The sequence below is a fragment of the Hyperolius riggenbachi genome, chromosome 1, assembly GCF_040937935.1.
Source record: "Hyperolius riggenbachi isolate aHypRig1 chromosome 1, aHypRig1.pri, whole genome shotgun sequence".
NCBI lineage: Eukaryota > Metazoa > Chordata > Amphibia > Anura > Hyperoliidae > Hyperolius > Hyperolius riggenbachi.
This window is the reverse complement of record NC_090646.1, coordinates 268,692,788-268,709,671: the sequence shown is the minus strand read 5'-3', so window position 1 is coordinate 268,709,671 and position 16,884 is coordinate 268,692,788. Positions and strand designations below refer to the sequence as shown.

The 16,884-nt window shown below is 45.9% G+C and overlaps 1 protein-coding gene across 1 annotated transcript in view; it reads right to left on the bottom strand.

The window, feature by feature from the left end:
- FAM47E (family with sequence similarity 47 member E) overlaps positions 1 to 16,660 on the bottom strand; it is a 41,121-nt gene extending 24,461 nt beyond the window's left edge. Inside the window, exons 1-3 of the mRNA XM_068233545.1 lie at positions 16,081 to 16,660; positions 15,862 to 15,923; positions 668 to 1,040 (exon numbers count right to left, since the gene is read on the bottom strand). Of these exons, the coding sequence (XP_068089646.1) occupies positions 668 to 1,040; positions 15,862 to 15,911 (423 nt within the window). The 5' untranslated portion in view covers positions 15,912 to 15,923; positions 16,081 to 16,660. The remainder of the gene's footprint in view (positions 1 to 667; positions 1,041 to 15,861; positions 15,924 to 16,080) is intronic.
- Between the last annotated feature and the right edge of the window lie 224 nt (positions 16,661 to 16,884).

The window sequence follows — 16,884 nt, the reverse complement described above, 5'->3', positions numbered from 1 at the left end:
CGCCAACATATTTATTGGCTAACTTAGAAGAAAATGAGTAAGCTTTTGGCTATGAAGTCTTCCTCTGACTCGATTCCTGTATACTGACATAATTTAGAGCCCACAACTTATATACACTGGACATTAAATGTGACGGGTGCTTGATCGAGCCTGGCATGCAGACAGGCTGTGCGTGCGCAGTTGTGCACGACTCCTGGGCAAGTCGCGCAGCTAATGGAGCCACCAGCAGGAGAACGGAGGGGACCCAGCAGACGTCGAGGGACCTCTCATGCTACGGGGGGCTGGAGGAAGCCCCAGGTAAGTTCAGTATTCTATTTTTCACTTCGGTTCAGGGTCCCTGTAAAAGGAGATACATTGTTCTGCAAACATAAATGTTATTGGATGCATTAATTGAGGCATCCAATGACATTTATTTATGTTTGCAGAACAATGTATCTACTTTTAATGTCCAGTATATGTAAGCTGTGTTCTCTAAATTATGTCAGTATACAGGAATCAAGTCTGAGAAAGGCTTCATAACCAAAAGCTTACCGTAATCCTTTCCTTCTAAGTTAGCCAATAAATGGTATTATCCTAATTCAAAACTTCTTTTACAGATGGCTAACACAGTACAATACTCCACTGCTACTACTTATGATCATAATACAGTGAAAATTGGCCCACTTACCTCAGGTTGTATGCCATCTTCTAAGTGAGGGTAAAGAGCCAGTGGATGCTGTGTAAGGCCATATTCTATCTCAGCAATATATTCTCGACGTGACTGCTGCAGTGGGAGGAGCCTAGAGTAACAAACTTGCTCTTTTGTAAGTTTTTTCTTAGGATTTGGGACAGGTTTTGAGTTATCTGATACATTCTGTAGGACAGGAAAATGTCTTCTTGAGGCAAGGGCATTAGATGAATCAAGAGTTGAGGGATAACCATCTCGGAAATCCTCAACTCCTTGAGGCAAAAACTTCCATCTGTGGGAATTGAGGGCACCTGATAGGTTCAGCTTATGGTTGGTTTCCTTAAGGAACTTTCTGTGTAGCCTCTCTTTGTACCTGAAAAAAAGGAACATGCAGTCTCTCAGTCACTGCAATATGGCCCTGTGGCCACACAATAGGCTCTATTCACAATTTGGTAATGCTGAAAACAGCTGATTTTACCGATCACCTTCCCACATTCCAATTCACTGAACCCATCACCGCACAGAAAATAAACATTACCGACTAGTGAGGTAAATTATCGACTTGTGCGGTAATTGCCTAAAGAAATGTAAAGAAACTGCAATTCACGAAGATTTCCGCATTAACTTTACCGGCCAAAAGTGTTTGGTAATTTTCTCCAGCTCACAACAGCTGATAACTTGCTCTCCCCTAGTGGTCTCTGTGCAGTAGATTTGACAGACAGCCTTTGGGGCAAGCCAGGCAGCCAATAGGGAGAGCCACACAGCCCTGCTTCTCACGCTGATTTGAAGGGAAGGGTAATGGGGTGGGACTTTCAGTGTAGCAAAGCAGAGGAAGGAAATTTTCAAAAGGCATCCCTGAATCCCTTTAGATGTGCTTATTTGTAATGTAGCATACAGAAGAATTCCCCCCCTGGTGGCTGCAGCACATCTAAAGGGATAACAGGGTTGCACTGTAGGGAAAACCTCAGAGTTCTACACACAGCTCCTCTGCCTGCCCTCTGACCTGCTACATGCTGGTAAGTGGCACTTACCAGGCAGGGATAAGTGAATTGAGGCATGTTTGTTCCGTAAATTACTGAACTTCTGCCTCATCAGTGAAGACTTTAATGAATTTGGGGGAAAAAAAGTGTAAAATACCGGATGAGGTATTTTACAGAAGATAATTATTTTACCGACCTTTGTGAATAAAGCCGTCTGTAACATGGGTGTTTACTCACTCAGCCCTGCTCACAAGAAGTCACAGTACAGAAGCAAAGCACTGAGTGGTAATACAGGTTTGAATTTAGGTATAAGCCACAGATCAGAACCAGAGGGTGCTACAACAGTTAGGACAAATGGCAGGGATACACAGTCAAGGACCAGGTGGGAGATCATAATAGGAAACATATGATTAGGAACCAGGAACATGTTGATACCCCAAAAGAGAACAAAAGAAGTATCCCCAATTACAGGTAAGCACAAATAATATTTTTAGTGAGGCACTACAAGAAGATAATGATGTTAAAATTACTGTTCCAGCCTAATATGCAGCCTCTTTTAATTTGCTTAGCTTGGAGAAATTAAATTTCTTGGCAATTGAGGCAACAGTCCAATAAAGAGAACTTATTGTGCTGCACATTGTGCTGTACTGCAATGTAAAGAGAACTAATTGTACTGCACAGGATACCCTTGTATATTCTGATTCAGGCATTTTTTGGTGCATGGGTGTCTGTCGCTTCACCAGCTACTGGCTGGATAGTTCACTGGTTAAGCGCTCTGCCTCTGGCCCAGGAGCGGCATAAATCAGAACATTGACGAGCGGAATTAATGCAGCTGGGCTGTATGGAGTGACGCATGTTACTGCCATGCAAATATTCCGCACTATGAGTCACCTGCAGCCTCTTTTCTGCATCCAAGGCTTGTGCCTCTCCTGCTTCTGCCTTAACCTGGTCATTATTACCTGTGTGACATCACAGGCATCATCTTCAGTCCATAAGTGGCTGGATAGTGTACTGGTTAAGGGCACCGCCTTTGACATGGGAGACCAGGGTTCGAATCCTGGCTAGGTCAAGTACCTATTCAGTAAGGAGTTCAAGGCAAGACTCCCTAACACTGCAGGGTGGCCTCTTGAGCGCGTCCGAGTGGCTGCAGCTCTTGAGCGCTTTGAGTCCGACAGGAGAAAAGCGCTATACAAATGTTTGGATTATTATTATTATAAGTGGGGTGCATGCTAATAAGATGTCCTCACAACCAAAACTAATTCTGAAGTTGTGTCCCCTCCCTCTTACCCAACAATGCATAATAAAATGTCTGCTAAAAGTCACCATGTCACAGCAGTGAGCAGCTAAATATTGCTCAACTGACTCAAAGTGCATGAGCTGGCTACTTAGAAGGCTTCACAAACATCTGTATCAGCAAATAAAGTATGGCTAGGTGAGTGGGCAGAACTGCAGGGGACAGCCATGCATGGAGGAAATAGTTAAAGGGGCACTATGGCGATAAATTGTAAAATTTAAAATATGTGCAAACATATAAAGATAAGAAGTACATTTTTCCAGAGTAAAATGAGCCATAAATTACTTTTCTCCTATGTTGCTGTCACTTACAGTAGGTAGTAGATATCTGACAGAAGCGACAGGTTTTGGACTACTCCATCTCTTCATAGGGGATTATCTGGAAAAAAACATACTTCTTATCTGTATATGTTTGCACATATTTTAAATTTTACAATTTTTCGCCATAGTGCCCCTTTAACTAATACATTGTTTTCCAGGTCAGCAGTGAGCAGATAATTCTCCCTTCTGCTGCTGCAATATTCATAGGATCCTGCTATCTCTACTCTTCACAAGCTCTTTAACAAGTGGAAGGAGTGCCTTTAATGTGGTTCCTGTGCCAAGTCTGGCCTCAGATGTCATACATTATAAGTGTAGATCAAATAAAGATGCACAAATGTCATGCCTGAAGATGCAAACCTTAGTTCAGCTTGCCAATTTATCAAATCTAGTAATTTTATTAAGTGATTCTTTCAGGGGAAAAAAAAAAAAGGATTGCCTTCTTAAAACAGAAGGTATTCGCTATTATTCAGATTGGAGTGAGCATATGATGTATCCCATGATGCATCACTACTACTACGAATATGCAAGGAACTTTTCACTTTTCATGTTCAGGAAAATGTCTGGCTCCACAAAACGGAGCACCGGTCACTCTAATCACCTTTCTAACTGGTTGTTTAAATAAAAGAAAAAAAATCCTGCAATACCTTTACTTTAGAGGTTAGGATGACAGTGACCTCTCGGTTGCTTCCAGATGTGTGACCTGTGGTTACCTGTCTCCACACGCGATGGCTAATATGGGCATGCCTAGTGTTCTCTACTCCCCCAGCTCTGTACATAACAATATAGTCACACATAGTACTGGAACAGATCTCTCTCCAGAGGCTGCCAAATGTAAAAGCAGCTTCAGTGGCAACATGCCTGAAACTTCAAGAGTAAAATGAAACATTTTTTATGTGCTATTATGCAATGATAACGTTTTATTTTAGCTAAGCACACAGACCTGCTTTAAATATAGATGAATTTGAATGGATATAAACATTATGTGAAGTTTGTACCAGTCACACTATTAAACGACTGGGATGTGCTGGTATAGAGGCATTTTTAAATTAGATCACAACACTATGAAAAATTACAGCTAGGGCTTATTCACTCTGAGCGATTTTTTTTTTTTTTTTTTTTTTAAGTGCTGGCGATTTTAAAAATCCCTTTAACCACTTTAGCCCTCAGTCGGTTTCACTTTATGCATCTGAGCAATGTGCACCTCCCATTCATTAGCCTATAACTTTATCACTACTTATCACAATGAACTGATCTATATCTCGTTTTTTCCACCACCAATTAGGCTTTCTTTGGGGGGTACATTTTGCTAAGAGCCACTTTACTGTAAATGCATTTTAACAGGAAGAATAACAAAAAAAACTGAAAAAAATCATTATTTCTCAGTTTTTGGCCATTATAGTTTTAAAATAATACATGCCTCCATAATTAAAACCCACGTATTGTATTTGCCCTCTTGAAGTTTTCGGCCCTCTTGAAGTTTTTTACATTTTGTCATATTACTGCCACAAACATGAATCAATTTTATTGGAATTCCATGTGAAAGACCAATACAAAGTGGTGTACACGTGAGAAGTGGAACGGAAATCATACATGATTCCAAACATTTAGAAAAAAAAAAAAAATAACTGCAAAGTGGGGTGTGCGTAATTATTCAGCCCCCTGAGTCGATACTTTGTAGAACCACCTTTTGCTGCAATTACAGCTGCCAGTCTTTTAGGGTATGTCTCTACCAGCTTTGCACATCTAGAGACTGAAATCCTTGCCCATTCTTCTTTGCAAAACAGCTCCAGCTCAGTCAGATTAGATGGACAGCGTTTGTGAACAGCAGTTTTCAGATCTTGCCACAGATTCTCGATTGGATTTAGATCTGGACTTTGACTGGGCCATTCTAACACATGGGTATGTTTTGTTTTAAACCATTTCATTGTTGCCCTGGCTTTATGTTTAGCAGAGGCAAACCCAGGATTTTCAAGGGGTGGATTCCTGAAAGATCTCCCTCAGCCACGCACAATACAGTATAATAATATGTTAGGACATCATGCTGGGTACACATAATGCAATTTCCTGGACGACAATGGGAAACGATCAGGAGCAGTTTGGATACAGATAATAATGAGGACAGCTGCCATTGGTAATGAAGGGGAAAGTGAAGCCTTCACACAGCAAGGCACAGGGCTGTGATCATACCTGACTCTGTTTTGTTTCCCAGAGCTGCTCCATGCTCTGTACACACACTGCTGCTCTATACTCTGTACACGCTGCAGCTATATCTAAAGTCAGCTGTAGCAGGGAAAGAAAGGGGGCAGTGCTGTGAGCTGCAGGATGCCTGCAGATATTCTGGTGTCTCAACTCGTGCCTATCCCCAGACACTACACTGGCCCTGGTCTGAGGGGGGATTCTGGGCAGCTGTAATCCCCCCTTGTGTTTGCCTATGTTTAGGGTCGTTGTCCTGCTGGAAGGTGAACCTCCGCCCCAGTCTCAAGTCTTTTGCAGTCTCCAAGAGGTTTTCTTCCAAGTTTGCCCTGTATTTGGCTCCATCCATCTTTCCATCAACTCTGCTCAGTTTCCCTGTCCCTGCTGAAGAGAAGCACCCCCAGAGCATGATGCTGCCACCACCATATTTGACAGTGGGGATGGTGTGTCCAGAGTGATGTGCAGTGTTAGTTTTCCACCACACATAGTGTTTTGCATTTTGGCCAAAAAGTTCCATTTTGGTCTCATCTGACCAGTACAACTTTGTGCAGTGCACAACTAATAGTTGTCTTATGGACAGATTCCCGCACCTGAGCTGTAGATCTCTGCAGCTCGTCCAGAGTCACCATGGGCCTCTTGACTGCATTTCTGATCAGTGCTTTCCTTGTCCGGCCTGTGAGTTTAGGTGGGCGGCCTTGTCTTGGTAGGTTTACAGTTGTGCCATACTGTCACGGAATAGCCGTGAGAAACGCAGGTGAATCTAGAGAATTCACAGTCGTTTTCCTGATCGCTCCCTGTCGGATCTGAGCAGTCGTGCAAGCGATCCGAAAATTACATTTTGTGTTGTTTTAAATCCAGAGATCTGTTCCCCTGTGAGCCAGAGCAGTCCCCTCACCCCTCAGGAATGTCGCACATGGCTGGACTCCCTGCAGGGCCCAGCTCATTCCCCCTACAGCAGATGTCCCCATGAAAAGGACCAGGAAACTGGCTCCACAGGGGGGCCATAGAAAGCCAGCCGATCCGGCACCGAGCACGGGCCATAAGAAAAGCATGGGTGATATGATTTCCTGTCGGCATACGAAAACCGTATGTTGCACAGCTATAAAATTTATATCGTCTTGTTCGGTAAAATCTGGCCATCGTGCGGATATGAAATTCCTTGGGACAGACCGTCCGGTTATCGAGATATGAATCTTCTCAGGAGCCTGACCCGCTGGCTTAACCGTGTCTGATGTCATATTAATCTGTATTTTCCAACAAGTATGACGCTGTTACCCCCCTAAATATAACGTGTATGGTTCAGGAGTTACAGCATTTCATAAGTTTAGCCCTAAAATCTCTCAGAGGGAATGAACTGTCATTGGTTGGTGACTCAGAGGGGCCGGCATTGCCACACCCCCAAACCAGCTTCATCAAAAGCACCTGGCCAGCAGGTGGGCATCTAGTCCTCCACCCTGAAAACATCTTGAACTCATCTGTGCCAGCTTGAGGATATGCTGGCATCCACCTGGTCTGAACTCTGAACTTTGATTGAAACCCAGAACTCTGATTTTTCCCACAAAAAGGACATCTTTCCAGGAACTAAGTATTTTTCTCCCTTCTTTTATTTTTTATACTGGCTATTACTGTTTTAATAATTGTTGATTTTAATAATTGTCTGTATATATTAATTATTTATATTGCTGTGAATAAAAGACTTCATCCAAGTCATTCACTGTTCCGCTACCCTGCTTATCAGCACACACAGAACTGATCCCGGGTCTCTGAAGATACGCTACTGTTTGTTTGTTGTTGGCTAGACAGAATACCGTGTGTTTAACCGTTTTATTCGCAGGACTAGTCAGTCAGTAAATCGGGTCCACTGGCCCATACCAGTGGTGGTGGCAGATACCGTGGAATCGTGTGTGTTGTAATTACCCGTGTCTCACAGGCTCCCTTCTGAGTTGTCTGCGGCTAATTCTTAGCGGTTCCTGCGCATTGACAGCGACCAGAGTTCGCACGATCTGTGCGCTGGCACCGTTTACAAGGCTAAGTGCGGTCAGACCACTAGGGCTCCTGTGACAGTGTTAGGCAGCGGGTGGGACCTGTGTTGTGCTGAAAAGTATCTAAGATAGCGCTAGCGCTATCGAGAAACGAACTAATTCATTGGTGTAGCTGGAAGGCAATATATTTTTTATATATACAGAGAGACTGTGTAGCCAGTACCCCTCCCCAAAAGTTTTATTTTATTTGGCGTGGAAATGTCCGGGAACTACAAGAAAATGTGCCTAGTGGACCTGCAAAATCTTTGCCAAGAGAGAGGCATTGATGTCGGCCGCAAGAAACAACAGGACCTGGTAGCGGAATTGTTTCAATGGGATACCCAGCAACTGCGGGAGCTGGATGTGTCTGCTGAGGTAGACGCTGACCCATCTGACTCAAGGCAAGGGGAACCAGAGGCTGAAGATCCTAGGCGTACAGAGGTTGAGCATCCTGCAGGCCCTGTTGCAACAGTTACGCCAGAGACTGTCAGTATGGACCCCAATCCCAGAGTTTCTGAAAGTACTCGCCTGGAATCGGCCAGTACTGGTCTGTCCGTTTGTGCTGACCCGGTAATGCAGCAGGCATTACAAAAACTGATGGAGACTGACCTGGAAAAGTACATGCAGTACATGGAAGCACGAGAGGAACGGGAGCGCCAATCTGCAGAGAGGCGGGAGAAACGACAGCATGAGCTCAACATGGCAAAGGTTCAACAGGCCAGCCGGAGTTCACCGCCCAGCCTCCCTGCTGAAGGAGCTGCACCACCCGTAAGTGCAAAATTTAAATTTGCTACTATTGAGAAAGACACAGACATTGACTTGTTTTTGCGATCTTTTGAGAAAGCATGCCGTCAGTATCGTCTGTCCCAAGACCAGTGGGCCAGACATCTGACACCTTTGCTGCGCTACAAAGCGCTTGACGCCTTCGCAGAATTGCCTGCAGAGAAGGATAATGATTATGCTGCTATAAAAGACGCTATCATTACTAAGTACCAGCTGACGCCAGAAGCCTATCGGAAAAAGTTCAGGGCCTGGCAGAAAAAGTCTTCTGATTCGTACCGAGATGTGGTCAGCAGCTTGCTCACCACACTCCGCCAGTGGACTCGAGGCCTCACCAAAGGGTCTTATGATGTCCTGGAGGACTAAATAGTCCTGGAACAATTTCTGAACATTTGCCCTGCTGATGTACGACAGTTTGTGTTAGAACGCAGGCCGGCTTCAGCCACTGTCGCTGCAGACCTTGCTGAGACTTTTGCAACTACCCGGGTGGCTGATACCCGCAGAACTGTCCCATCCAGCTGGAGAGGAGGTCAGCCCAATACCTTGGCAGACTCTCCTGCCCCTGTGAGCCGTCAGCCACAGAGGCCACCCAGCGCAGCTGCTGCGCCCAGGCCTGCAGCCCCTGGAGAGGTCACCTGTCACTACTGCCGCCAGCCCGGACACATGAAATTCGACTGTCCGGAGCGGAGACAGACACCACCAGCACCTGGATCATCTGCATCACCTGTACCTCACCCACAGCAGAGGCAACCCGCCAGCGGACCACAGCCTGGATCATCAGATTTTGTCCTGTTTGCCCGCGGAAAGGAAATCCGCGACCGAACCGACCAGCAGCAACTTGTTAGAGTGAACGGCAAAGTTGTCACCGGATTTCGAGACACCGGAGCTGACATCACGTTAGTTCACTCACACCTTGTGCCAAAGGAGAGCATCAGCTCCAGCCGATCCCTTGCCCTTACTGGAGTAGAGGGCACCCTTTTTCACATAGCCCACGCGAGAGTGAAACTGGATTGGGGAGGAGGGGTCCACGAAAGGGTTGTTGGGGTTATGAAGGATCTCCCAGTCCCTGTGTTGCTGGGGACTGATTTGGGCAAGCTTGTGTCCTACTATGAACCTGCCACGACCGCCTTGTCGCTCACGGAAGGAGACAGACTCTCCACCCACCACCAGGTACTTTATACACTTGGGGGAGCACCAGGGGGAGGTGGGTTGAATGTGCCCAGTTCAAGGGTACCAGGTTCAATAGTGCCTGCTTCAAAGGCACCTGAGTTTGATGTACAGACTGTCTGTTGTGATGATGCTGTAACTGTACCTGAGTTTACTGTACAACCTGTCTGTAATAAAAAAATGTCTATACCTATCAATGTCATTACTGCATGCAATGATGATTTGAGTAATGTCCGTCTGTGCCATTCTGACAGTGTACCTGTGCTAGCAGTACCGCGCAGCTGCACTGCTCAGAACCCGAGCTCAGAACAGGTGGAGGGGTTCCGGCCTCCTCCCCCTCCTCTGACCGCAGGGATGAGACCTTTCAGCCGCTGCCCTAGTGTGACATGAGCCAGTTGGCTGAAAATGACAGCGCCGTATTCTCAGCCGCACTACAAAATGACCCAAGCCTGGAGGTGCTCAGGCAGCAAGCCGCTGAGCCCCTCGCAGACGGGGCCGCTTTCAAGGTGTACTGGGAAGGTGGGAGACTGTACAGTGAGTCTGTACAGCCCCCTACAGGTAGATCCCACGCGAATACCAAATGGCTTGTGGTCCCGAGTGCGTTCAGGGGACATGTGCTGAAATCCGCACATGGTAATCCTCTGACAGGGCACTCAGGGGTCCGCAAGACACTTGCCGGTATTCGGAAACAGTTTTATTGGCCCCGGATGAACAGGGATGTAGCAAACTACTGCAGAGCATGTGCTGTCTGTCAGGAGCTGGGAAGGTCCAGGGATTCCCACGGGGTTCCCTTAGGTCCACAGCCACTTAGCAGGGGAACCCTGCGTGGGCTGGCTGTTGACCTAACCAACCCACTGCCCGTTGTCAGCAGTCCCGGCAGACACCACGTCCGACTGCAGTGGCGCAAACGCCGTGTCCAGAACGGTCCATGTCGGGTCAACCCTGAGGGTAGCAGACCGCGACCGGTCCAGGGGAACCGAGCCACAGGCTCCAATAGGTTTCCCTGCCGCACCGGCAACCCGAGACCCGTCAGCCAGGTTGGCCGACACCGGAACGCTGATGGGCTGTCCCGGTGTCAGGGGGAACTAGGCCCAACAGCGCCAATGGCTGCTACGACGGATGTCTTGCTGACAACCCTCTACACAGCGTCAGGAAAGGGAGGTGTCACGGAATAGCCTTGAGAAACGCAGGTGAATCTAGAGAATTCACAGTCGCTTTCCTGATCGCTCCCTGTCGGATCTGAGCAGTCGTGCAAGCGATCCGAAAATTACATTTTGTGTTGTTTTAAATCCAGAGATCTGTTCCCCTGTGAGCCAGAGCAGTCCCCTCACCCCTCAGGAATGTCGCACATGGCTGGACTCCCTGCAGGGCCCAGCTCATTCCCCCTACAGCAGATGTCCCCATGAAAAGGACCAGGAAACTGGCTCCACAGGGGGGCCATAGAAAGCCAGCCGATCCGGCACCGAGCACGGGCCATAAGAAAAGCATGGGTGATATGATTTCCTGTCAGCATACGAAAACCGTATGTCGCACAGCTATAAAATTCATATCGTCTTGTTCGGTAAAATCTGGCCATCGTGCGGATATGAAATTCCTTGGGATAGACCGTCCGGTTATCGAGATATGAATCTTCTCAGGAGCCTGACCCGCTGGCTTAACCGTGTCTGATGTCATATTAATCTGTATTTTCCAACAAGTATGACGCTGTTACCCCCCTAAATATAACGTGTATGGTTCAGGAGTTACAGCATTTCATAAGTTTAGCCCTAAAATCTCTCAGAGGGAATGAACTGTCATTGGTTGGTGACTCAGAGGGGCCGGCATTGCCACACCCCCAAACCAGCTTCATCAAAAGCACCTGGCCAGCAGGTGGGCATCTAGTCCTCCACCCTGAAAACATCTTGAACTCATCGGTGCCAGCTTGAGGATATGCTGGCATCCACCTGGTCTGAACTCTGAACTTTGATTGAAACCCAGAACTCTGATTTTTCCCACAAAAAGGACATCTTTCCAGGAACTAAGTATTTTTCTCCCTTCTTTTATTTTTTATACTGGCTATTACTGTTTTAATAATTGTTGATTTTAATAATTGTCTGTATATATTAATTATTTATATTGCTGTGAATAAAAGACTTCCTCCAAGTCATTCACTGTTCCGCTACCCTGCTTATCAGCACACACAGAACTGATCCCGGGTCTCTGAAGATACGCTACTGTTTGTTTGTCGTTGGCTAGACAGAATACCGTGTGTTTACCCGTTTTATTCGCAGGACTAGTCAGTCAGTAAATCGGGTCCACTGGCCCATACCAGTGGTGGTGGCAGATACCGTGGATTCGTGTGTACGTTGTAATTGCCCGTGTCTCACAGGCTCCCTTCTGAGTTGTCTGCGGCTAATTCTTAGCGGTTCCTGCGCATTGACAGCGACCAGAGTTCGCACGATCTGTGCGCTGGCACCGTTTAGAAGGCTAAGTGCGGTCAGACCACTAGGGCTCCTGTGACACATACTCCTTCCATTTCTGAATGATCGCTTGAACAGTGCTCCGTGGGATGTTCAAGGCTTTGGAAATCTTTTTGTAGCCTAAGCCTGCTTTAAATTTCTCAATAACTTTATCCCTGACCTGCCTGGTGTGTTCTTTGGACTTCACGGTGTTGTTGCTCTCAATATTCTCTTAGACATCCTCTGAGGCCACCACAGAGCAGCTGTATTTGTACTGACATTAGATTACACACAGGTGCACTCTATTTAGGCATTAGCACTCATCAGGCAATGTCTATGGACAACTGACTGCACTCAGACCAAAGGGGGCTAAATAATTACGCACACCCCATTTTGCAGTTATTTAAAAAAAAATGTTTGGAATCCTGTATGATTTTCATTCCACTTCCCACGTGTACACCACTTTGTATTGGTCTTTCACGTGGAATTCCAATAAAATTGATTTAAGTTTGTGGCAGTAATATGACAAAAATTTGGAAAAATTCAAGGGGGCGAATACTTTTGCAAGCCACTGTATGTGTTGTGTAGTGTATGTATCGCAGTCTAGGGCAAATTTAGGGGGAATTTTTAGGGGGAAGCCAATTAACTTATCTGTATGTTTTTTTGGGATGTGGGAGGAAATCAGAGTGCCCAGAGGAAACCCACGCAGACACGAGGAGAACATACAAACTCCTTGCAGATGCTGACCTGGCTGGGATTCGAACCGGGGACCCATACTTTTCTCTTGGTGGACTCAAAGTGCCAAAGCTGCAGCCACTAGGCAGTAATGTTATAGTGCGTGGTGTGCGTAAGGGTAATTACATCTCCCTCCGTGGTTGCCATGACTCGGAGGGGGAATAGTATTTTATGCCGCCGGGGATTCGAGCGGCAGCAGGGTGAGCCATCATTCAGCTCACCCTGAGTCTGGCTCACCGGCGACATACAGTACATATACATATGCTGCCCCGGCCCGTTTCCCCAAAGATTGCAGAATTATCCTGTGTGCGCATATCCTCCTACTCCTCCTCCCAACAAGCAACCTTTGTGCACACCTACTTCCAGTGGCAGGACAGGTTCTCACTCCTCTATTCAGTGTAACCGCAGGCCGAGCAGTCTATATTCTTGCGGCAAAGAGGAAAATGAAGGGGAATGTCCATACATATTTAGATTTAACCAAATGCAAGCATTGAATTGTGGTTCCACTCTCGTCATGTCACATGGCATGCATCAGGAGCTGCACCGCATGCGGCTATGCTGAAAAGTGGTGTGAGGATCTGTTCTGCCACTGGAAGTAGGTAAAGTATCACGCTCCATGGCTGTCACTCTGCAAGTCAATACAGAACTGGGCCCAATTAGCTCCGACTCCGATGATGGTGGGGAGTCACGGGGGCTACTGTTATGCCCCCACGGGATGAGATAAAATTTCATCACTATTGTTCAATACTACCAATGTCGGCTGGCAGTAGACTACCATGGCAATATCTATGCATCTGGAGATATGTAGACATACAAGGAAAGGGTATGCAATCAAAAAAAGAAAAGATCCCATCAGTGTATCAAATGATAGGCTGAACAATACTGATTGCAACATGAAAACACCTTTATTGAAGAAAACACTCTGACATTGAGGTTGCCCAGAAGCAAAGATGTGCAAAACGTGCCAGTGCACAAAAAAATAAAACAAATTTATAACAAACAAAAAAAAAATCAAAAACAAATTTGTGAATAAAAATATATAGTGAAAAAAAAGTTTAAAAATGAAAAATAACTGGGCAGTCAAAGTGACCTGTGCACAAGCCCATGCTTAAAAATGTATGTAACGATTGGTGTCAACAAGAACAGATTTTCTGATTATGTGGTGATCTGCAGAATCACCAATAATGCGAGTATAGCGAGACACAGGACAACCAGATGTAAAGATAGGTGTTTGGTGCAACAGTAATACAGATAGAGATACCAACTCCCCCAGAGAAGCTGGTAGAGGGAGATATCTCTATAGAACACAGGGATCAGCACTCCAGCAAGCTGGAGATGCAGATGAACTAGTAATCAGTTCACCCGAGGAGCGGGTGGTGCACAGTAAGACAACATATACTGATCACCCGTGGAGCGGGTGATTCAGACTGTACTGCAGCAGGTGATCACCTGAGGGGCAGGAGATCAAGACTGTACTGCAACTCCTAATCACCTGAGGAGCAGGTAATTAAGACTGTACTGCAGCTACTGGTCACCTGAGGAGCAGGTGATTAAAGGGAAGGTTCAGGGAGGGTAGCTAAAAAATAAAAATCAATTTCCACTTACCTGGGGCTTCCTCCAGCCCGTGGCAGGCAGGAGGTGCCCACCGGGAGCCTGCGGAGCGGCGGCGAGGGCACCTCCTGCCTGCCACGGGCTGGAGGAAGCCCCAGGTAAGAGGAAATTGATTTTTATTTTTTAACCACCCTCCCTGAACCTTCCCTTTAAGACTGTACTGCAGCTACTGGTCACCTGAGAAGCAGGTGATTAAGCTACTGGTCACCTGAGGAGCAGGTGATTAAGCTGTACAGAGAATCCCTCACCAGAGACTAAGCTCACTGGTGAGGGTAGGAGAGTCAGACAAGCAGATTCGGCAACAAACGGACAGATACGGTACAAAGACAGAAGGCTTAAATCAGAGTAATGTTCAGGCTGAGTTGGCAACAGGATCAGATAGGCAGAAGCACAGAATCAGTAAGCAGAAGAGTAGTCAAGGCTAGCAGAAGGTCATAACAAATAATACAATTCAATTAGTACTTTAGCTATCAACAGAATCTGACTAAGTGTGGATCCCCAGCTCCTGCTGGTTCTAGCACACTTTGGGATCTGACTAAGGTCTGAGTGCTAACATGTAGCATTTGCAACAGCAGATGAGGAGCTACTGACAGGCAGGTCCTATATATACTGAGAGCGCCCCACAGCGCCGCCCCAGTCACTCAACCAATCAGGAGCACTGCTGGAGTCAGCTGACCGGACGATCAGCTGACTCCCCTTCTATTCGCATAAAGGTCCTGTCGCCTGGTGCGCGCGTAGCCCTCAGTCTATGTGCAACTGACGGACCAGGCAAAACTCCACCATGTAACTGCGCGTGGCGAAGGCCGCCGGCTGAGACAGCCGCCATGCCGCTCACCGCTGCGGCGGCATCTCCGCTATCCATTACAATGTATTTCTAATGCATGGGTAATGAGAGGCGATATATAAAAAAATATATATTGTGAAAAAAAGTTTGGAAATGAAAAATAGCTAGGCATTCAAAAGTGACCTATGCACAAGCCCATGCATGAAAATGTATTCTAATGCATGGGAAATGATAGGTCACTTTAACTGCCCAGTTATTTTTCATTTTTAAACTTTTTTTCACTATATATTTTTATTCACAAATATGTTTTTGTTTGTTAGAAATTTTTTTTTTCTGTGTGTGCACTGGCACGTTTTGCACATAAGAATCTTTGCTTCTGGGCAACCTCTCTCCCCCCCCCCCCTTTTTTTCTTCTTCTGGGGTTGTACCTACAACTTGGAAGTACATATTTATATTTTTACAGCAGGGGGTACTGATTACAACCATGATTAGGGAATTATGTTTTTAACTGTTTTTAATGTCAGAGTGTTTTCTCCAATAAAGGTTTTTTCATGTTGCAATCAGTATTGTTCAGCCTATCATTTGATACACAGATGGGATCTTTTCTTTTTTTGATTGCATAGTCTTTTTGCCCAATGTCTGTGAGATATCTCTGTGCTCTACAAGTGTTGTGTTTTGCATACAAGGAAAGGGGTCTATTTTAGTATTTTGATTTGCTCTTTTTTTTAGCGTGAGCGTGTGTGTGAACATTGCTAAGGATTTTTTTCTAGGAAAAGTAAAGATACACTGCAAAGTCTTTGTAGATTATGTATTGTATCTGGAACATAGGTTTGCATTTTCAGAATAACAGACATCGATTCCATACACTTACCAGGGGTGGCGAGGCTGCACATCAGTTTTCCATTCTTCCAGGACAGACATTTTTCATGGAAACTAAAAGCAAAAAACAGAATCTCATTTGCATGCACAGACACTGTGTCAGTCTGAATTATAACAAATCCATTCAGCCATAAACAGGAATAGCACATATGGATCACTGAATGCACTGAAAAGACTTCTGTAAACTATTCATAACACTATTTTTACTCACTCATAGCCAGCCAGCTTCAATTGCTTTTGCTTCCATGTTGGTCTCCATAGAAACAGCATCCGTAGCAACCTTAGTAAACAGCGCTTTTTGATGATGTCACTAAACAATCGCCACCTTTCAAAAGTTAGCTCGCACAAACCACGCCAGTGATTACAGAGAAAATTAGTAGACGTTTCCCCTCAATGAGTACACGACGTATTGTAAAACACTGACTGGCTATACATTCATATACATCACATTCCTGCCTGTTCTGCTCCTCTTCCGAACGCACAGAAGACACAAACGTCAGAATGAAAAAGCATACGGTGGGCGCCACCTAGTGGACACCCCTAAGAATTTGATATGAGGATATATCTGCTTTCGCAGTGATGGACGGGAGTACAATTTGTGTTTATGTGTATATGATTTTGATAAGCTACAATAATAACAAGAAAAAATATAGTTCTGCATGCTTTGTATGGAACCCTACACACATACGTGTAAGCAATTTGCTTCTTTGAGAATGCTGCAGGAGGAAGAAAAACGGAGGTGCCACTAGGGGGAGCGCGCGGCCAAGAAGAGAATGCACGGACCTATATAGGCTTGTGCATTTGCAGGGACATCATTCAGTAAGGGAGAGGGAGAAGGGGGGGGTTGGTTGGGCATGCGCAGTGGTGAAGGCAGACGGCGGGAAGTGCAGACTGCAGAGTCAGACTGAGACTAGCGTGAGACAGTTGGGGAAGGCGGCAGGCGCCCGATACATGCTGTGGCGCAGTTTCTGAGGAGAGGGGGTGGCAGAGGGGTGAAAACTGGGGAGTTATTAGC